Here is a 22,142-nt window from a genome sequence, read left to right as displayed (position 1 = left end):
ACACTTCATTTCATACTTAAAAGAATTTGCATTAAGGACTAAAACTCTGCATTCTTTTTCCCTCAGAGCATGTCTGAAGGCAGACTCAAGTGAATTTCCAATAACTCTTTTTATTGCTCGAACCCACTGATCTTCCCATTCTGCGTTCATAATCAACTCAAACAAAACTAAAAATGTGGGCTAATTAAAAACACAAGATCGGCTCTCCCATTAAAAAGAAGAGTAAGATTAAGTGTGTTATCTGGAACAAAGAATCCCTTTCAGTGTATGTTGGTGAAACTCCATCTCAGAATTTGAAAAGATCCTTTCTTTTCTAGAAGAGATTCTGACCCTTCGGGTCTTTGTGTCTTCGTGGTTGTCATCCTGTGAGGAGTCATTGTATCTTGTGCAGACTACACGTTATCTCACTTTCACTGGTACATGTTCCTCACCTCTGGGGCTGATAGCAAGCTGTTTTACTCATTTCTACGCTGCCCAAATTTGGGTAGGCAAGCAATTAATCTTGTGACAACTTTGTAAGCATGATACAACTCGACTTTCATGGCTATTATTTATTAATTATTAATTATCCCTATTAAAAATACACAATTTAAACCCAGTGATTATTGAAAGGGAATATTACCTAAAGCTCTTGGCAGCATGGCACCAGTTGCTTGGATAACCAACTGCCACAGAAGCAGGACCAGAGAGCCTCCTCAGCTGGGAGAGGATGTGACCTTTTTCCTCAAGTGAGCAAAGTCCTCCAGAAACACAGCCCTCCTTTGTGAGGGACAGAGCAGCAGCCTAGGAACCAGTATGGAAGTGTCATGCCGTGTGGGAACGAAATGACCACAGCCACCTAGCAGACGGAAATATTTGCAAGGTGGATTAAGAGAAGTCTTTGGAATCAACGTGGCATTTTAATAACTGGAACTGTTTATCAATAACTGCAGGTCAGAGAGATAACCCCGGGACTGCCATCAGTCCTGACACTCCTATGGAACCACGAGCGATTAGTTTGTAGTCAGTGCTGCGATGTTGAGGGGACCTCATGCTCTCTCAGCCATCCACTCACCTATTAAAACTTACAGCCCTTTAAGCAGTCTGTAGACCAACAGACTCTGAAACTTTGATGTGTAGAGACTAAGGAAGGCAAGAAGGAGCGGGCTGTAAATGGGGCAGCTGAGCAGAGAAGCAAGAGAGAGAAAAAAAAAGTTTGAAGTATTCAGCTGTAGTTCTGAAAAACTACCTTCATATTTCCTGAAATAGTACAAAGTCTTAGAGCACAGAGACACGTTTGGACGTTGACCCAGAAAGCAGAGCCAAGAGTCGGCTCTACGATTGGAACACAAGCCTGTGTAGCTAGAGAACGCTCCCACAGCACGCAGGCACTAACGGTGAGCAGCCTCCTCTCGCCTACAGCTGAGATCCTGTCTGCACACTCAACTGCCAGCAGCAGGCCCTGCCTCTTGCTCTGGGATTTCCCTACCGCTGTCCTGATGTCTTCACCCCACTTCTTTGATATGATAGTTTAGCATCTGAGATCCTCAAACTCCTCCACATTCTACAGCTACAACTGCGGGGACGGACTGAAAGAGAAAAAGGGCCTTTGGCTCCCGTCTGCTTGTGGCTTCAATTTTTTTCCAGCAGGTTTTGCTTGTGAACTTATGAACCGTAAGCATCTGGGCTGATGGCCCAAGGAAATCGCTTATCATTAATCTATACGATGAGTATCTTCGAGTCAATTGCTTTCTCTGATCCCTGTCCATGCGACTGGCAAGAATTTGTAACTATCAACATTCCATGCAAGGGAAGGGTAGCTGAGTGTAGAGGCAGAAAGCAGCAACATTTCTTCTTCAACTAATCTAGTTCCCTCATCTAAAGTAAGTCAATGATTTAAAATCAATTACCGAGGTAAGATGAAATACCAAGCACAGCTGTCTGCACATCTCACACCCCTATCCAGTGTATGACAGGTTTTTCCCACTTTCCTCATCTCAAATGTTTTTGTTTGTTTGTTTGTTTGTTTTTGGGTTTTTGTTGTTTTTGTTTTGTTTTCTATTTTATTTACTCACAAGGTTGGCTTCTTCCTCTCTAGGTTTTAGAGCCTAAGGATTTCATCTTTTACTACATATTCACTTAGAATTTCCGTCCCCATAAAATGATCAGCAACTGTTCATTTCCGCTCCTCTGATCACTGCCCTTCATTGGTCTCCTCCTCTATTATAGGTCCCTTGATTGTTACAGGAACATGTGAGATTGATGGAAAATCAAATCAAGATCGAAGATGTTCCCTGAGAAGTATGTTGAGCTTAAAACTAAGATATTCACACCAGAAAGGGAGACGGTATACAACTTGAGGTCTCAATTTCTTTTCCAGGCTTATAGCATATTTAATGTGTAAAACGTTTTGGAAGGAGGTGAGGGCAGCAATGGAGGACCCAAAAGAAACCCAAATAACATTGGATACTAGGTACAGTGTGTGCATGATAGACACCGGCCTCTCACCAACGTCATGATGAGAGTCCATTTCATACAACAAACCTCAGTGACACAAAGAGACTTGTGCACATGGCGATGGGCCATGGAATTCAGTCATTTATGTGTTCAAAAATGTCCAGTTAGAGTGCAACATCCATTCAGGCATTGTCATATATGCAAGTGCAGGCTAAGCCAAAACTGCCTCTCTTGATTACAAAGCACAACACTAAATGAATCAAAGTAATATGGTCTCTGGCTACCTATTTTGTATCGATGACTGTTGTATTGATACTGGGTTCAAAATTCAGAGATTAAAATCCTTGCTAACAAAAGCACCTGTCAGGTAACCTTTCTTCTAATGCCTGGCCCAGGTACCTCTGGTCTGGTCCTCATCAGAGTTCAATTCATATCCCGGGTGGGACAATGTCTGCCATTGCTTTAACCTTGCTGGTGTCCCACATTCTGGGAAATACTTGTTCCAATTAGTGGCCACTTAGAAATTCACTTCAGTTAAGCAGGACATAATTTTGGGGTTCTAGAGGAGCTGCAAGTTTAAAACATGGAGTAACCTTCATATGAATAAGATATTATTAACATTAGAGGGGTTTTTTTGTGGCCCCACTTTTAGGAACAGTGGTCATACTAAATGACTCTTCCTTTATGCCTATAACTGAGGGCAACAGCACCTGAAAGCATGGTACAGCTCCCTTCCTGGTGCCAGGTCTGTGGCTTCCGGCTACAGAACTTACGGTACACGCTGAACTGACCTCGTCACTGTGGGTCAGGTGTCTCAAGGCCATAACTAATTCTCTAGCAAAGGTCTGTTATTCGATGCTTCTGTAGGCTGGCAGTTCGACAATGCCTACATCAGCAGTTCTCAACCTGTGGGTCATGACCCTTTTGGGCACGTGGGCTGAAAGACCCTTTCTCTGCAATCTCCTTAGACCATTGGAAAATACAGATACTAATATTATGATTCGTAACAGATCAAAATTACAGTTATGAAGTAGCAACAAAAATAAATGTATGGTTGGGAACCACCACAGCATTAGGGACTGTATTAAAGGGTCCCAGCATCAGGAAGGTTGGGAACCACTGTCCTACTTGAATGAATTCGCCAGGGAATGCACCTGGCTAGGCCTGAACGCTCAGAGAAACAGAAAGACAGGCAAAGCCAGACAATTTGCATGCTCAAATGCTTTTATCCAAAAGCTGTTTCAGGGTCAAAGGAATCAGAGACTCGAGATAAAAGCTTGGGAGGTTGTTACATTTGTCCCCAGGAGTTAACACAAAAGTGTCTTTATTTCATGGAATGAATCACTGGACTTGTCTAAGAAAGCCACCTTCCTGCCCTGCCTCAGGCTTCAGGAATCTCTCTACGGTGCTGGGAAACTTGACTCCACAACAATCCACCAGTAAAGCACGTCTCATAGGTGAGGCAAGTTGGGTGGAAATGGAACAGGATGGAGAGAAGAGGATCCGCGTCCTAAGCTCTTGTTCCACCAAGGAACACAAGAAATCTTCATTCCCAGTGCAGCGACCGTGCGAGCACCACCCCTCCATCTCTGTCCATCTTCCACTCACAACACAACCAAAGTTGTTACAGACAGTGGGGCAGAGGGAAACAAGTCTTTTCTTTCCCTTTGACCCTTGGGTTCTGTTTTATGTGTGTACTCTGCCTGCAGTCCAAAGGGTAGGTGTGGGGAGTGGAGAGAAGCTGAGAACAGGGTCAAGGAGCCAGACCAAAGGTCCCAGAGCCCCACCAGCTGCAGCCAGTTGCATAGCCCACCCCCCATGGGCTAACTTGGCTCTTCCCACCTAAAAAAGCCAGCTCAGGCCCTGTCTGCCTCTTGGCCTGGTCAGGTTTGGCAGAGAGGCAGAGGTTCAAAGCAAATGGCTGCAGCAGCCCAGGCCTGCCAGGTTAGGGCTTTCCTGAGAGGAGGGCTTCTTGGGTTGTTCTCATTATATAACCCAATAGGCCAGCCTTGTGGAGCGGCTTGCCACAGGACCAAGTGGTATAAATCCAAAGGGAAAGAAAGGACATTTCTCCCTGGAATTCTCAGGTTCCCACTCACGGTTGGTGTCTCCAGGTCCCTCCTCCACACCCAGAAATGCCAAACCACTTAGATCATGCTTCTGGGGAGAGTGGGCAGAGGGCTGGGCTCTAAACACTTGCAGAAATCCCGTTTACTAGCCAGGCCCCCTATAAGTCTCTTCTTTTAACTTTCTTTTTCACTGCAAATGGAAGAATCCCTATTAAGACACTGGGGGTGGGGTGGGGGGGTGCGTACTGTGCTGGACAGAGTCTGATGTGTAGCAGCTGGAGAGCATCACTACTCTCCCCTCCCCTCCCCTCTGACCAAAATACAATGTTTCGTCAAAATGGGGATTCCATGCATTTTCACTAGAATAATACTGCAATGAAATTCATCACTCTATACACTAACTCAAAAGAGTTAATCACGAAACGTGGTCCCCAATCAGATTTTCTTTTTTCTTTTTGAGCACCCATTCGATTAAAATGGAGTCGAACTGGTGTCAGCTCATGACTCTGCGAGTACCATTGAAGAACTGTACTACGGGCTTAAAAACGAGGCATGTTTTATTTATAATGGGATATGATAAGGTTACATATTAGTAAGTTCACAGTAGTGATTTATTTATTTGTTTTTCTGGTGTGACAAGATCCCCAAGGAGCAAACATTACCCAGAAATATGTTATAATAGCAGGGTCTCTGCTGCAAGACTCTTCAAATGCAGACCTCCCTGTCAGTTGCAACAACCAATCATTGGTTGTTTCTTTTTAAAGTTACATTAACTAGACGCACAGGGGCTTCCAGGGTAGTGAAGTTTGAACAGTAACCCCGCCCACCCCATAGAGTTTGCCCTTTTTTGTCTTGTTCCCCACTGTTTGTAAGTCATAGAGATCCCTATGCAAGAAACTAATTAATGGGCGTGCCTGCAAGCTGACAACAGACACCACAGACAGCTCCTCGTGGAGAAGCCAGGATGAGGGATACAGGAGAGTACAGACAAGGAGTCAGCCCTGAGGAAGAGATGGAGAGAGCCACAGGCTCGGCCATACACACTTGTACAAACGAGACACACAACGACCTGTCACTGGTCACATGGATGTCATGACTGCCAGCGTGCAAACACAGCAACACACACTCAGAGAAATTCAAGCGGGGACAACTTAAGCATTTTCTCTGGGCTTACTTTGTGAACTTTAGCCAAAACATTTTTAACTCCATGGATAATCTAAGGGGAGCCTTATAACCTTAAAATCTATTCTAACTCCCGTGGTGCAGACTTCTTGAACATTCAATTCGAGTACTATTAAGGACTGCTCTTTTTTTTTTCCCTGAACAAAAGTTGTCTACTTTTGCAGATAATGAAAATCACCGGGGGGAAGACAGCAATCTCAGACCTACACTCTTTATTGAGTTCTTTCACAGTTAATGTTAGAATTTTAATAACTTAGGTGGAAAGTTATAGGGGGAAAAAATCTATAAACATTTAAGGTAATGGAATCCTGTGTCCTCTAATAGGATCCTGCATCCTACCAGCCTTGGGGAGCAATTTACATCCTTTAAAAAGAGTAGGCTATGAGGGTTCACAAAATGAAATAAAAATTTATCGTCTTCAATTGTGTGCTGCGGCTTTCGGCAACTTCACATTTCCTTTTCAAACTGTCAGTTCCCACTTCGACTCGGGCTGGAAAAATGCTGGGAGCACAAAGACTTTCAAGGATCCCGCTTTTGATTTTTGTTTTTCCTTCAGGAATCGATGCAAACTTAAGAGTTTTGGGGGGAAAAAAACGATATTCAATTTACAACCAAAACAATAATTTCAGGAAGTCCAAAGTTCTATGCAAAGTAGACAGAGAGGGGTCAGGAGGGAAAATAAATTAATTCCTTAATTTAAACCTGCCTTTGCCCTGCTGGGAATGCATACACCAACACACCACTCCAATGAACTCCTTTAAGACCCATAATTTAAGACAGGGTTGGAAGCACAGGATTTTAAAATGCTGACAAGTAGTGTTGCCTTTAACTCTACACTATTTACATTTATGGCACTTAACAACTGAATGGTGTTTGTGGCAGTGCAGCTATGCTGTGACATTACCCTCACACATAGCCAGTCTCTCACAGACTGCCCACCCCTTACCTCATCTCCTAAAGTATTTCCTGAGAAAGACATCCTGAGCAACTTCCAGTAGAAGGGACCTAAAGGGAAAGAACTAAGACCAAAGCACCTGGTTACACTGTGTGTGTGTGTGTGTGTGTGTGTGTGTGTGTGTGTGTGTGTGTCGCAGAGCCCCCCTGTTAACACGGGGCATCCTGACTGTGCCTTGTCCACGGGTTCCTCTTCCTTCTCCAGCACATCGTTCTGAACTAAAGTGTTACCGAACAAAGAATAACGTTGGCTTTTCCAAGCACAGGTGTATCACAAATATCCCACGCCAATTTGGATCTTTTTTAATGACAGACAAGAGCATGTGCTTTGTGGAATGCGTAAACGGGAATGGTACGTGTATACAGGCACAGACGCGATGACGGCCTTCTCCTTTCCTGAAGCTGGGAAAGGAAAGAGCACTTGGTGGAGCACTGCTTCGGATACGGCAAGCAAAGACCAGGACAGCCCACCTCAAGGTGTCAGGAAATAGCTCCTTGGGCACTGCCCTGCACAAGGCTCTGCCAGGAGGCAGCTATGTTTCCAAATGGGACGTTAAGGGGATAGTTCTCTGTAACCAGCTATGACATGCTGACAGAGGGGCCTTCTGGACTGCACCACTGGCTCCCTACTCTCCCTTCCCCAGCTCTGCAGAACTCTTTCCCCTCTCTCCCTGACCAACAATCAGGGGCAATGTATACGACAAGGACAGAGTGATCCTTTTCCTGGCAGTAAGTTGCACAGTGGTGGTAGTCACAAACCACAGGGATGGGACAGCAGTTGCCAAGGTGGTGGGCATTGTTTGGTTTCCCGGGGCAGGACAGCTTGGCACACGAGCTTTGTGAATACTTGTCTCCCTGGGAAACTGGATGGCTACAAGGGGCATCTGCCAACTGGGAGTCACAGTGTCGGTCTCTCCTGGTTTGTGTGAAGCAGGGCTAAGGAGGATTGGGTGGATGGGTTCCTGCTGCAACCTAAAGGAGGGGCTGCAGGTGAATGGATCCCCAGGGTCATATCCTACCTCTCCAGACAAAGACTGAGGGAGGGGCTGTGCAAAGAGCTTGTCCAAAGGGACAAGCCAAGTCCCTGTCAGCTCTGGAGGGCCAATCTAGCCTGGCCAGAGCTGCCCACTGGGTGCGGCCATGGTCCAGATGCTCAGGAGAGTGGGTACAGAGTGAAGCCTGGGTAGGCAGTCCTAGGGCTAGGGAAGGGCTACGTGCCTCAGGCCAACAGAGGAGCAGAGCCAGAAACAGGGCAGGTAGGCTCTCCCTCTGGAAAATGGAAAGCCAATCACTTAACAGCTGTAAACCAGCAGTGAACATTTTCTGTCAGGTCCTTTCTTTCTCTTCGCCAATGTAAGGCAGCAAAGAACAAAGACTCGGGTGGGTGGACATTTCCTGGACTGCCCACCACTCCCCAGGGTACTGTGGTGATGTGGATAATTATGCATACAAACACACACATGAGTGTGTAGTGTCTGATTTCCTGAAGCAGAATAAAGTAAGTCCCCTAGAATCTATGAAGGGGTTGACCAGAAGTACAGATGGGTGTGGTACTGGGCCGCAGGCAGGGACAGTTGTAAGGCGTGGCTCCCGAGGACACAGCAGCTACACTTTGGTTTACAGCTGCAACAGAAACTCTGGGGAACAGCTTCTTCAGAAGTCCTATCTAGTAAAGTCAGATGCCACCAGTTGCTTGTCGGGGTAGACATCTGCTTTCTTCCAAATAAAGTGCAGATGGTTGAAGGATACTGGTCTATCCTCTGCCAGTTTGAGTCAGCAATGAAGAATTAAAAAAAATCTTTATAAAAGAACTTCCCCCTGGACATACACACACACATATATATATTTATATATTCTTCTTTTGTTTTCCATAAAGCCACAAGCATAGAAATTTTAGACTGATGTCTCGGACTGTAAGCGAAGAACAAACTTGTGAGATTTAGGGTCTATGAACTCTTCTGAGAGAACTATGAATGGGATTTTCTTCACATTGACCACGAGGCTGAAGTCCAAACATTTAAGGACGAAAACAATTCCATCCCGTAACCCGTTCGTCACAGCCTCGTCACTAATAAGTCTCCACTGTGTCGAGAGCCATCGATCCTTGTCATACTGCAAGGTGGGGCCTGCACTGAGGTATCGTTCAAGGAAAGCCTGAAAGCCAAGGAAGAACATTGGAGAAGTTACAAGGGTTGCTGTGCTCTGTGGTCAGGCGCATCTTTGTTATCCCTAGGAAAGGTTACCTAACTACACCGATACCTTAGACTAGAGCTCAGCTTCTTATACTGAGGCCCCATGAGATCCTCTCTGGGGAAGGAAGACTCTTTGGACTTCTGAATTTTCTTTTGGAAATTTACAACCAGAGGGTGAGTTGAATGAAGTGGTTTAGCTACCACTGTTGACGTAACACACTACCTGAAGACACAGGCACCTCCCTCCACTAAAGCCAAAAATCTCCAAGGGCAGGCTGAGTGCCTGGAGCAGAGGAGTCGCCAATGAATCCGAGGCAGAGAGACAAGGACAATCGCACGGACAGAACTGCCCACTCTCCCGCCTGCTGGCTGTGTGACTTCGTTCAGTCATGAGCCCTTTCTCAGGGCAGAGATTACACAACCCAGCTCACTGGGCTGCCGAGAGGTGGGAAGGCTCAGTATGCACAAAGCACTCACAGTTCCAGCAGGCACACTGTGAATGTTGTCTGCAGAACTGACGTATGTGCAGCCAGTGCTGGGGCTGGCCAGACCCATGTCCCCTCTCCTGAGTGCTTTGGGGACACAAAGCAAACTGAAGCTCTGTGATTCCACTCCATCCTCACGTGCCTCCTCCTGCTGAGAGTTGCCCCACAAATCCTCCTTGCCCTTCACGGTTTAAACTATCTCCCTGAAGTTCTCAGATGGATCAACACGTTCTTCTGCCAAAGCACTTCCTGAAATCACTGGCGATGGCCTCACATCACAGTTCACTTCCTGAACCATGCTGACTTGCTGTCTCCTCCCCCGAGGCTTCAAACTTACAGAAGGTAAAAACTACGTCATCACTGTCTTCTACTTTTTGAAGTGTGACTTTCTAATGTATCTAACATAGAATTAAACAGTTGGTTGGTTTATTTAAGAGACAGAATGAACCGATAATATAAACTGAAAAATACTGGCACATATCCATCTAGTCCTAGGCCGAGGTCAGGACCTTTTCGGTTTTCAGCAATCCTCTTTCCTAACTCCTCCATTCTGCTGGGCAGTGCAAGCAGCTGTAGCCATGGTGACAGGCACACAAGAAGGTGTGGCTGTGCGCCAGTGAAATCGGAGTCACAGAAACAGCCAACCCCTGGCTTTGACCCATGAAACTTAACTCAAATGTGCCATCAACAGACAAGGAGTAAAGCAAATCTACCTGTCTGGTGCAATCAGGAGCAGCTATTCACAAGGAGTGAGCGGGAGCTGTGTGAGTCAGATCTGTGTGTATGGACTGAAAAACCCAAGGAGCCTTCTAGGGGTGGGCAACCCACCTTTAATGTAGAGTGGTGCATACAGATAGGCATTGGAAAGCTGACTCTAGGATGTCCCTCATGTACCATGATCTGATGTTCAAGTCTCTCATATAAACAGGCTGGGCATTTGTATGTACCCAGCAGGTATCTGTGTACTTAAGAGTGCACAATCTCTAGGTGGCTTCCAACACCGACTACACGTCACTGTGAGGCTCAGTAGCTGCTACAAATCTGTTTAGGGGACAGTGACAGGAAAGTGTGCACATGCTCAGTGTGACAGGGAAGCATGTGTACATGCTCAGTAGTGCACACTACTTTCCTGTCACATTGAACATGCACATGCTGAGCATGTGCACACGCCTTCCTGTCACACTGAGCATGTGCTCATTTTCCTGTCACACTGAGCATGTGCTCACTTTCCTGTCACACTGAGCATGTACACACACTTTCCTGTCACACTGAGCATGTGCTCACTTTCCTGTCACACTGAGCATGTACACACACTTTCGTGTCACACTGAGCATGTACGCACACTTTCCTGTCACACTGAGCATGTACACACACTTTCCTGTCACACTGAGCATGTGCTCACTTTCCTGTCACACTGAGCATGTACACACACTTTCCTGTCACACTGAGCATGTGCTCACTTTCCTGTCACACTGAGCATGTACACACTTTCCTGTCACACTGAGCATGTACACACTTTCCTGTCACACTGAGCATGTACACACACTTTCCTGTCACACTGAGCATGTGCTCACTTTCCTGTCACACTGAGCATGTGCTCACTTTCCTGTCACACTGAGCATGTGCTCACTTTCCTGTCACACTGAACATGTACACGCTTTCCTGTCACACTGAGCATGTACACACTTTCCTGTCACACTGAGCATATACACACACTTTCCTGTCACACTGAGCATGTGCTCATTTTCCTGTCACACTGAGCATGTACACACTTTCCTGTCACACTGAGCATGTGCTCACACTTTCCTGTCACACTGAGCGTGTACACACTTTCCTGTCACACTGAGCATGTGCTCACTTTCCTGTCACACTGAGCATGTACACACTTTCCTGTCACAGTGCGCATGTGCTCACTTTCCTGTCACACTGAGCATGTGCTCACTTTCCTGTCACACTGAGCATGTGCTCACTTTCCTGTCACACTGAGCATGTGCTCACTTTCCTGTCACACTGAGCATGTGCTCACTTTCCTGTCACACTGAACATGTACACACTTTCCTGTCACACTGAGCATGTGCACACTTTCCTGTCACACTGAGCATGTACGCACACTTTCCTGTCACACTGAGCATGTACACACACTTTCCTGTCACACTGAGCATGTGCTCACTTTCCTGTCACACTGAGCATGTGCTCACTTTCCTGTCACACTGAGCATGTGCTCACTTTCCTGTCACACTGAACATGTACACGCTTTCCTGTCACACTGAGCATGTACACACTTTCCTGTCACACTGAGCATGTACACACACTTTCCTGTCACACTGAGTGTATACACTTTCCTGTCACACTGAGCATGTGCTCACTTTCCTGTCACACTGAGCATGTACACACTTTCCTGTCACACTGAGCATGTACACACTTTCCTGTCACACTGAGCATGTACGCACACTTTCCTGTCACACTGAGCATGTGCTCATTTTCCTGTCACACTGAGCATGTACATATTTTCCTGTCACACTGAGCATGTGCTCACACTTTCCTGTCACACTGAGTGTATACACACTTTCTTGTCACACTGAGCATGTGCTCACTTTCCTGTCACACTGAGCATGTGCTCACTTTCCTGTCACACTGAGCATGTACACACTTTCCTGTCACACTGAGCATGTACGCACACTTTCCTGTCAAACTGAGCATGTACACACACTTTCCTGTCACACTGAGCATGTGCTCACTTTCCTGTCACACTGAGCATGTGCTCACTTTCCTGTCACCCTGAGCATGTGCTCACTTTCCTGTCACACTGAACATGTACACACTTTCCTGTCACACTGAGCATGTGCTCACTTTCCTGTCACACTGAGCATGTACGCACACTTTCCTGTCACACTGAGCATGTACACACTTTCCTGTCACACTGAGCATGTACACACACTTTCCTGTCACACTGAGCATGTGCTCATTTTCCTGTCACACTGAGCATGTGCTCACACTTTCCTGTCACACTGAGCATGTGCTCACTTTCCTGTCACACTGAGCATGTGCTCACTTTCCTGTCACACTGAGCATGTGCTCACTTTCCTGTCACACTGAGCATGTGCTCACTTTCCTGTCACACTGAGCATGTACACACTTTCCTTTCACACTGAGCATGTGCTCACTTTCCTGTCACACTGAGCATGTGCTCACTTTCCTGTCACACTGAGCATGTGTACACTTTCCTGCCCACCCTCACCACTACTCTGTCCTGGTTCAAGGTGGAACTTTTTCCTGTTACAGAATCTAGACGCCTTCACAATGTATACTTTAAAAACAACTGCTCTGGGCTGGGGAGCTGGCTCAGTGGCTACAGTGCTTGCTGTACAAGTATGGAGATCTGCATTCAGACTCTTAGGACTCCCATGTGCAGTGGGTTCTTGTAACCCCAGTGCTGGAGAGGAAGAGAGGGGAGGATCCCAGGGACTCACTGGCTACCCAGTCTAGCAGGATCATTGAGGTCCCTGTTCAGTGAGAGACCCTGTGTTAAAAAATAAGATGGATGGGCTGAAGAGGTGGCTCCTTACTTAAAGAGACTTCATTGCTCTTCCAGAGGACTCAAGTTCCATTCCTACTGGCCATATCAGACTTACAGTCAGTCCCCTGTAGGGGACCTAATGTCGTCTTCTGGCCTTTGTGGGGGCATCCAAGCAGGAGAGACGCTCACCGAGAAACACACAAGTACATATAAATCAAAATAAAAAGTAAGTCTTAAATCATGTAGTGTGCAACAGTGGAGACATGGGATGTCATGTGACCGGCCAAACCTGGGGACCTGTCTGCGCCAAGCCTGACCCACAGCTCACCTTGGGGGTCATGCTGTTGGTGATACAGAAGGCCAGGTGCTGCAGGATGCTCTCCATGCTGTGGTAGTGCTGCTGCCGGGTGGTGCGCAGGTATTTCTGCAGCGCCCTGGCCATGGAGGGGAAGATGGCCTGAGCCGCCTCTCTGGGGTCCATCACCTCCCCCGGAGACTTCTGCTGCTCCTCAGCCTGGAGGCGCTGGATGTGGATGAAGGCTTCTTCCACAGCCACCACCAGTCTGGAAGGAGATTCGGGACAGTCAGCAAGGCAGTGCCCACTACAAGTTCTGGGGACAGTCCCAGGAGACCCAGAGGGCCTTCGTTCACTGCAGCACCCTGGCCTACCATCAACTTCCCCAAGGTTCTGTCATCCTGTATCCCTGACTGTCCCTTCCAAAGGATGGGGAGAGCCCAGGAGAAAGAAAAGCAACAGCAGAAATAAGATGGGACTGGGAAGGTGGTGCCCCTGGGCCCCCTAATTCTGCCAATAATGAGCTCAGAAAGCTCGCTTCAGCTTGTGCTTTGATTCCTCCAATAAAAGGCGAGATAAAATGACTTCCGCCTAAACTGCGTCTTGGAAGAGAAGGTGAGCACAGACGCTGAAGAGCCAGGGCTTGGGGGGGTTTAGGTGACAGATGGCTTGTTCAGTGCCGCCAGATCTGGGACCAGTCCCCAGCCCACACGGTGACGCATTCCTGTGCTCCAGCACTCAGGAGGTGGATGTGGCTGACAGGATGGGTCAAGGTAAGGGTGCTTGCGGCTAAACCGGACAGCCTGAGTTTGACCTCTGGAGGTCATGTGGTAGAAGACAAAGAACCAATCCCCAAAAGTCACGCTTTCCACATATTCACTGTGGCATACATGGATGTGAACACGGACATACACATGTGTACACACACACACACACACACACACACACACACACACACAGATGTTTAAAAAAGGTTTATTTTTAAAAAGTTCAACATTATCCTCAGTTATACAGAGCATTCAAGGCCTTGTTGGGTGAAAGAAAGAAAGAAGGAAAGAAAGAAAGAAAGAAAGAAAGAAAGAAAGAAAGAAAGAAAGAAAGAAAGAAAGAGAGAGAGAAAGAAAGAAGCAAACAGAGTTTCAGCTCCCTTGTTCCACTTTTCCCCAACCCTCCCCCAAGCAACTCAGGAAAAGGAAGAATGAGGTGGCAGGCTTAAGGGAAACCACCTTTGTCACCTTCAGTTCCCATGGGAAAGAGTATGGGTAGGGCTGGCCCCCTCCAAGGGCAGCAACAGAAGCCCCCAGGGAATTCGTTCCCACCCCCAACTTACCCCCCCATCCACTGCCACCACCCCCTCCCAGGGCTCAGACCCACAGACTGTGCGGTAAGCTTTGTGAGTGGGCCCAGGACCTGTGATGGCTGTTCAGAGGTGGTGATTTCATACAAAGTCTTAGAAACGTCAGAGTAAAGTGGTCTGTAAACAGTCATACAGGTCATGCGTACAAACAGAAAATTAATTCTGGAAGCTAAAAGAGAAAAAAAGTGAAAATAAAACGTCCAGCAGGAGGAGGGCCCAGGCGTGCAGGGTCACAAACCTCGCTCTCCGCTTCTTCACCCTCCGCTCGTGTTCGGCCTCTTCATAATACAACTCGTTGTGGCTGGAGTCCCTGCGCCGAGCTGCTGCAGCGATCATGGCTCTGGACTGACCAGTGGCATTGTTACTGGGCCCTTTGATGAAAGGAGAATACAGACAGCTTTACCCTCCAACGCCAGGAAGCTGGACAGAGCACCAGGGTCTGTGGTCTGCCGGTTCTCTCCCACCCATCCCGCTACAGAGCACACGGAGATCCTAAAGGTAACTTCCCTGGGCCTGCGCAGTACTCCACATTCACAGCAGCCAGGAGCTCCAACCCCAGTCCGACAGGGAGATGGAGAAGGAACTCTGAAGGAGCCACAGACTGCTCACCCCTGAAAACACCGGCCAAGAACAACACCCGCCGGGGAGCGTGCTGAAGAGGTCACTTACCATCTGCTACACAAAGTTTCAGTTTGGCCATAAGGGCAGCTGGGACATCGCATGCAGCAGACAATGAGAGAGAATGGCAGGATGGGAGAACAAGGACAGACAGAGAAAAAAGAAGTCAAGGGACACTTACAGTGATCACACACAGGAAAACAAGCTAAGCCGGGTGTTACTGCCCCGAACACCAAAGCCCAGCAACCACAATGCACCCCATTTGTGAAGCGGCCCAGAGGTCCTGAGCATGACTCGGCTTAGCCTATCGCAAACACACAGCCAGGGCCTAGTGCTTTCTTCTGGGTGACTTGGTAAGCTAAGTTTTCCCATTAAGGCTTTGGCTTATCAGCCATACGCCTTACATAGCCAAATTAGGAAAAAAAAGTTAGACGGGATACCATTACCAAAAACTGACACCTATGTAACCCAGCTGACTTGTTGACAACACGAATGTCTTCAGGAGTCTGCAAAGCTCTTGTCTTAGCCAAGGTGCCCAGCAAGACGTGACAGGGAGTCCTGTTTCTCACACTTGAGCACCCGACACCCTGAATGAACCTGGGCTCCGACTAGGTGAGGCTGGCTCCAGCTTCTGGTTGCCATTCAACGCCCGTTCTGAGCCAGGACTGAGAAGCCACAGAGGAGCTCCCAGTTATGGGAGCTCTCAACATTTCTAGGCCTAATGCCCTTCGAGAGCACCCTCAGTCTTTGGGTAGACGGTTCAGACTTTGAAAAGCGTTCCTTTCCTAAGGACCTTCAATCTACAGCGTTCCTAGCGGGAGGCAGCTACAGGTTCCAATACCAAAATCTCCAAATGGATGGACCTGCCATATATGCAGACTGTAAACTGACATTCCCCTAGAAAACACGCTTGTCTACATTTAAACTACAAATAGAAATTGTTCTGAAGCGAGAAAAGACTGTAAGGAAGCGCAGAGTACAGGTAGAAGAGAATGCACTAAAAGGAACTGTGACCCCCACGCCCCACAAATGGTTCAAGCACATACCATCTACATTGTAGACTTTCAGGCCAGCCATGTGCTTGGCTGCTCGGAACTTGGATGCTGTTAGGAGGTTCGGGTTATAGATGGTGAAGTCCTTGTAGTAATTTTCCAGAACCACCAAGGCTGCTCGCTGGATGCTGTGAGATGAGGGCAAACATGAATGCGGGGTTTTCAGGGAATACAGTGGGGCTGAAATGAGAAGTCTTTTTGAGTCAGGTCAATTGTAAGTCAAGGTAGCCTCCCAGGGGCATCTGCTGGCTCCTACCCTCCCCATGTCTCCCACAGTTATGGCTTCCTCCCCTCTCCCAGGCTCTGGCATTCCCCACATCCCACCCAGCCAGTAGCTGGAAGAGGAGAAAGTTACAACCTGTAACTGAGATTTAGGTTTGGGGTACACAGAGCTTTTCCTGAGTTTACAAAAAAGAAGAGGAGGAGGGAAGAGAAGAAGAAGAAGAAGAAGAAGAAGAAGAAGAAGAAGAGGAGGAGGAGGAGGAGGAGGAGGAGGAGGAGGAGGAGGAGGAGGAGGAGGAGGAGGAGGAGGAGGAGGAGGAGGAGGAAGAGGTGGAGGAGGAGAAGGAGGAGGAGGAGGAGGAGGAAGAGGAGTAGGAGGAGGAGGAGGGGGGGAAAGTGGGGGAAGGGGAGGAGAAGAGGAGGGAGGAGCAGAAGAGAAGAAGAAGCAGAGGAGCAAAATGAGGAGGAAGAGGAAGGAGGAAGAGGAGAAGGAAGGAAAGAAGGAAGGAAGGAAGGAAGGAAGGAAGGAAGGAAGGAAGGAAGGAAATTAAGGAGCCCCTTCCCTGAAAGGTAGGAAGTTTGATGTTGCTCACAGGGGATCAAGAATGAGAGGTCAAAGCTTCTCACACACACACACACACACACACACACACACACACACACACACACACACACACACAGGACCCTGTCCCAGGTCTAAGGAACTGGTCTCTCATGTTACAGCTATGTTCTCCCTATGGGGCAGAGTCCTTCAAATGAGGCTTCAGCTAAAATATCCCGAGTCTTAAGATCCTCAGGAGCTCCCGTCCTTCAAATGCTGTCTGGGACACTCAGCAGATGAGAACTCTAAGCTACCATTTTGGAGCCCAGGCGATAACATCCATACCCAAGGAGCATGCTGGGAGCTGAAGGAAACCCCTGCTGTTTCAAAGATCAACCAGCTGCGATGCAGGAAGGGTTTTCATTCACCTCATCTCAGTCACCCCAAGAAAGAAAACAAAGGTACAGAAACCCACGGCCACACAACGGCATGCCATGTGCTATAGTCTGGCTAGAAGTCTAGTGTGGATTGACAGCCTAGATGCTGGCCCTTCACCCTGGGCTGTGTGTCCTGACATTTGCAGCTTTGGAAGCTGTTCACCAATGCCGCAGCTCTGTTTTATCTTGCCCTTCTGAGTCTCTTTCCCAGCACTCTGCTAAGATAATGGATTTACAAGGATTATTTACAATGGCCTGGACACCAGGACAGGGACTGCCTTGGATTCCTGAAGGACTTACGTGGCATCCCAGGGCTCTCCCAGGGCTCAGAGACCTTCACTCCCTTCCAACCATGCAAGCGACCCTTAGCCAGACAGCTGAAGCCCTGTACCACCCCCACTCCCCAAGACTCCCTTTGGACTGGCTTTAGGAACTGAACCCAGGGCAGGGGAGGAGCCTCCATGGCAGAGTACTCCCCTCTGCACTGTGTGGGAACCGAGCGGGCTGGTCCACATTAGGACAGTGTGGAGTGTAAGAGTAACCTCCCTGAGAAACGGTGCTTGTGGAGAAGGGCTTGGCCTCAATCTCAGTGTTGTTCTGAGTTCTGGTCAATGTGCTTTCAGTCTCCGCCCCATCCTCTGTGGTGACCTTCTCCAGAGAGGACAAGTGTTCCTTCACCTCCACTGCATCCAAAGGCGAGCTCACCCCCATCACACGTATGCATCCTTGCACATCGCTGGTCTTCTGCCTCTGCCCACACGCTAACTTTCGAAAGCCCGAAGTGTAAAAATCAGTTTGGTCATACACAGACACACTGGTTCAAACCAGTTCATCCTGTGCTTTTATATCAGCAGAAGATTTTCTCTAGGTGCTCGGGTTATACCATAAAATCATGTGCCTCGTCAAAGTTAAGAACTGGAGGGGAGAAATTGAGAGACGGCTTAGCCATTAAGCACTGGCTGCTCAGCTGCTGCACCTATATGGCTTACAACCACCTGTGACAGGTGACCCGGTATACTCTTTGGCCTTTGTGGTCTGTATGCGTGAGGTGCACATAAACGCTGCAGGGACATTCACATTATAAATGAATCCCCCCTTTAAAAAGTTCAGAGTATAAAGGCAGTTTCAGAAGTTATCCTCAGGTCCATCTTCAAAGCAACCCTTCTTGTGGTGACTGCTGGGTTTTGAATTTCATCCAGGTCACAAGGAGAAGCCTAGGGAATGCCATCTGCCAAGTCCAGGGTCTTTATCCCACCTGTGTTACCTTTAGAAATGGCTTCTGTCCTTGTCTCACTCTTCAGAGCGCCTACCCTGTCAGCTTTCAGCATGGCCTAAGACAAGGTTGAGGCAAAGCTCACAGCTGCCAATGTTGGAGCAAAACTCTAGGCATCCCCTAAGAACTTCCCAGAGACAGGGCTGGTGCTGGGGCCCAGAGACCCAGGCTTCACAAAGGGTGTCAGTCTTCCCAAGGCCAGAGAAGCCCATTTCCCAAGAAGCACAGAAGAGAAGTGCAGGCATCCTGCTCCTTCTCCAACCCCATCGTTGCACAGAGCGCAGGGTGACTCAGAGCCAGGCACGGTCCTGGCCGGATGCCCAGGCAGACAAGCTATTGCAGGAGCTGAAGTACTCTCGCGCCAAGTTTATAAATGCCTCCAAGAGCTGTGCACACTCTCGCCTACAGAGAACCATTTGTCTGGCACTCAACACATCTAACAATACGAGGGAATGAGAATTTCCACAGAACTAAGACAATACACAGCCAACGTGCCCAACTTTAAAAGACTGCAGTCGTTTGAGTTAAAATCCAGTATTCCGGATGCTTCATCTTTTTTACAGAGTAAACCATGTACTGCATGGCTGAAGTCTTGTCGAGACTCAGGATGGCAATCCCCTGTGTTCATAGCTGAGCTGTGCTTTGTACATAACAGCCAGAAGACGTGGGTACAAACGGCAGGCGGAGGCCACTGGTGCCCATGCTCTGCTCCAGGCTACAGGAACAACCTAAACACTCAGAACTTTATAGTTGATGTAATTTTCTACAGTCTCCCTTACTCTTGGTAGGAAAGTCATGTCAGTGGTTCCGGTGCTGGCTAAGTGATAGACCCACAAGACCAGGACATCCAGTGTATCTGTTCTTCAGCTGTGTCAGTGCTCAGACACCTTCTTTGTCTCTGACTCTATGTGTCCTCCAACTACGGTACCACACAGGTCTCCCTAGACCCTATGGCCTGTCCCTAGGCTCAGAGCAGCCCAGCGTAACACAGACCAGTAATGTCCTACAAGGAGTTAGATATGCAACCCCTGCCTCTTTAACTTCTTGCAGAAGTCCCTCACCCAAGCAAGATCCTTTATTTCCTCCACACGTAACACTTGCTGGCTCAACTTGTCTATCTCTAAAACCTTAGGATTCCCATAGGTTTAAGATTAAGATCGTAAGGTTTAAGGCCAAGAAGTATTTCATAAAACCATTAGAGGCAAAGGGGGGTGGGGGGGGTGGGGGCTGAGAGATGTTTGAAAGCAAATCTTTAAACTAGTCCCGATTCCTAGACAAGATCATCTCTGGGGAAAGATTGGGGCAAAGAAAATCAAACTGCTGGGGAGCTTGGCACCATGTCAGCACTGGATTCAGAGAGGAAAGGCAGTGAGTTAAACAAACCTTCAAGCAGGAGCCTGGGTTGCAGGCTGTGGAGACAACGCATCATATTCCCAGATGTCTAGAAATGAAAACAATCTCCTGCTCTCTCCCAAACCCAACAATCAAACAAATCATAGTTCAACTATTCCAATCTCTTAATCTATGATACAATTCTGTTGATATACCATATACCCCAGACAACTTCAGCCTTGAGAGAGAGGGAAAGAGGGAGGGAGGGAGGGAGGGAGGGAGGGAGGGAGGGAGGGAGGGAGAGAATTATTTTATCTTAAAGTATTCCCTTCAAACTCCATTCTTTTTTCCTTTGAACAGGGTGGGACTAATAACCCAGAATACCTGGCTCTGTCATGGTACGTGGGTTCCAAAACATGTATGTATGAGGTACATCACTGAAGGTGAACGAAATGAACCTGTCAGGTTGGTGTAGTTATAAATTCCAGTGGGAGACCCCGAGGATCAACTCTATGGGATGCTGGCTAAGGCTGGCATCCGTTTCTGAGAGCTGTCTCTGAAGCATCATGGCTAGTGGGCAAATTCTGGCCTCTGACTCTCTGAGAGTTCACTTTAATGGACATTTAGGCTGGGGAAAATGTTGGAGATTGGGGCGTTTGCCCTCTGTCTTCCGCACTTTGACTTGTTTGGTTGGTTTAGGCTTGGCAAGAGTTTATAAGGTAATATAATTTAAAGGGCCAGGCCTAAGGCACACGCCTCATGAATGACACCACCATGGCCACGAGTTTCTCTGTCCCTGTGTGTGCCGGAGAGGTTGATCTGCCCCTGCTCGCACTTGTGCCAATCTCTCTCCCCAAGATGGGCTGCCTCGGGAACTGAGCCAAGGGAGACCCCTCTGAATAGCTCTCCCTGAGGGAGAAACCATAAGAACCCTAAGGTTCCAGCATTCCTTGATAACACTCAGCCACTCGACAATCCGATTCACTTATTGGGAGGTGGCCAGGACTCAGGTGGAGAAAGCATTGGCCTAAGAAAGAGAAAGTCTGGACTCCAGACCTGATTTTGCCATTCTGTTACTTTCTGGACCCTTGTTTCCTCGTGGACTGTGATGGAGAGAGAACGCCGGCTACCTTATGTAGTTGAAATCTCGCCAATGATTGCATTTGCAAACCATAAAGCATTATACAATCATATCATATTATTAACAATGGGCCCAAGCATTTTATAATAGCAAATGCGGTTCATTGGTTCATGCCATTCCTGGTCTCGTATCCATTTATACTGAATCATGCTTTGTGTCTCCCATGTTCCCCAAAACACCAGGTACTAAAGGCTCAGTCGTCAGCCTGAGGAGCCGTGGGGCAGCAGTGAGGAGCCTGAGCAGCCCTGAGGAGGCAGAACCTCACAGAAGGAAGTCAGGACACACGAGGTGTGTTCTTGCAGGGGACTCTGGGCTCGCCTATAGCTCTTTGCTTCCTGTCAGCCGTGAGTTGAACAGCCTTGTTGGGCTGCATGCTCCCCACCGCACTGCTCAGAGTGCTGGGGCTGAGTGAGCATATGTAAGACAAACAAACGGACAAACCCAGAGCCCGGTTAATCTTTCCTTCTGAAAACCTGACCATCTCAGGTATTCTGCCTCAGCAACAGGAAGCTGAGGAACACGCTCCCAGGCATGGAGTGATCTCTGTGTTCTGCCAGGGATTCAAAAATCAAAGAAACCGGAATCCATTCCTTTGAGAGTACCCTAGCCTCTGAAAGGATCGTTCTCCTACTATGCCAAAATAATCTTTAACTTCTGCTATTGGTCCTTACTGCTTCCTCTGGAGACAAGTCCCCTGTACCTATGAAAATATATCATACTTGGAGGCAACACTTTGGCCATAAACCATCTCTTTTTTAACCCCTCTAGGTTGGAGAAAGAGGGACTGAAGCCTATAAAAGTATGCACTCTCACACACATACATGTGCACATCCATATACACATGCATGTGTACCTCTACACATATACTTGTGCACCTCCATATATACATACATGTGTACCTCTACACATATATATGCACACCTCCATACACACACATATGCACCTCCACACACACATACATGTGAACCTCCACACACATATATGTGTACCTCCGTAACCACATACATATGCACCTCCACACATACATACATGTGATTAC

General features: G+C 47.9%; 1 protein-coding gene across 2 annotated transcripts in view; it reads right to left on the bottom strand.

Moving 5' to 3' along the window:
* Positions 1-5,040: 5,040 nt before the first annotated feature.
* The window catches only part of Vangl1 (VANGL planar cell polarity protein 1), a 41,631-nt gene continuing 24,529 nt past the window's right edge, over positions 5,041-22,142 (bottom strand). Inside the window, exons 4-8 of one of the 2 annotated variants that reach the window (XM_032897616.1) lie at positions 16,152-16,285; positions 15,157-15,195; positions 14,726-14,858; positions 13,164-13,398; positions 5,041-8,795 (exon numbers count right to left, since the gene is read on the bottom strand). In XM_032897616.1, coding sequence (XP_032753507.1) covers positions 8,535-8,795; positions 13,164-13,398; positions 14,726-14,858; positions 15,157-15,195; positions 16,152-16,285 — 802 coding nt within the window. In that variant the 3' untranslated portion in view covers positions 5,041-8,534. The remainder of the gene's footprint in view (positions 8,796-13,163; positions 13,399-14,725; positions 14,859-15,156; positions 15,196-16,151; positions 16,286-22,142) is intronic. The other variant, XM_032897617.1, reaches the window with a different exon arrangement.

Source organism: Rattus rattus, chromosome 3 (genome assembly GCF_011064425.1).
Source record: "Rattus rattus isolate New Zealand chromosome 3, Rrattus_CSIRO_v1, whole genome shotgun sequence".
In the NCBI taxonomy this organism is placed as follows: domain Eukaryota; kingdom Metazoa; phylum Chordata; class Mammalia; order Rodentia; family Muridae; genus Rattus; species Rattus rattus.
This window is presented reverse-complemented; position numbering and strand designations above follow the sequence as displayed.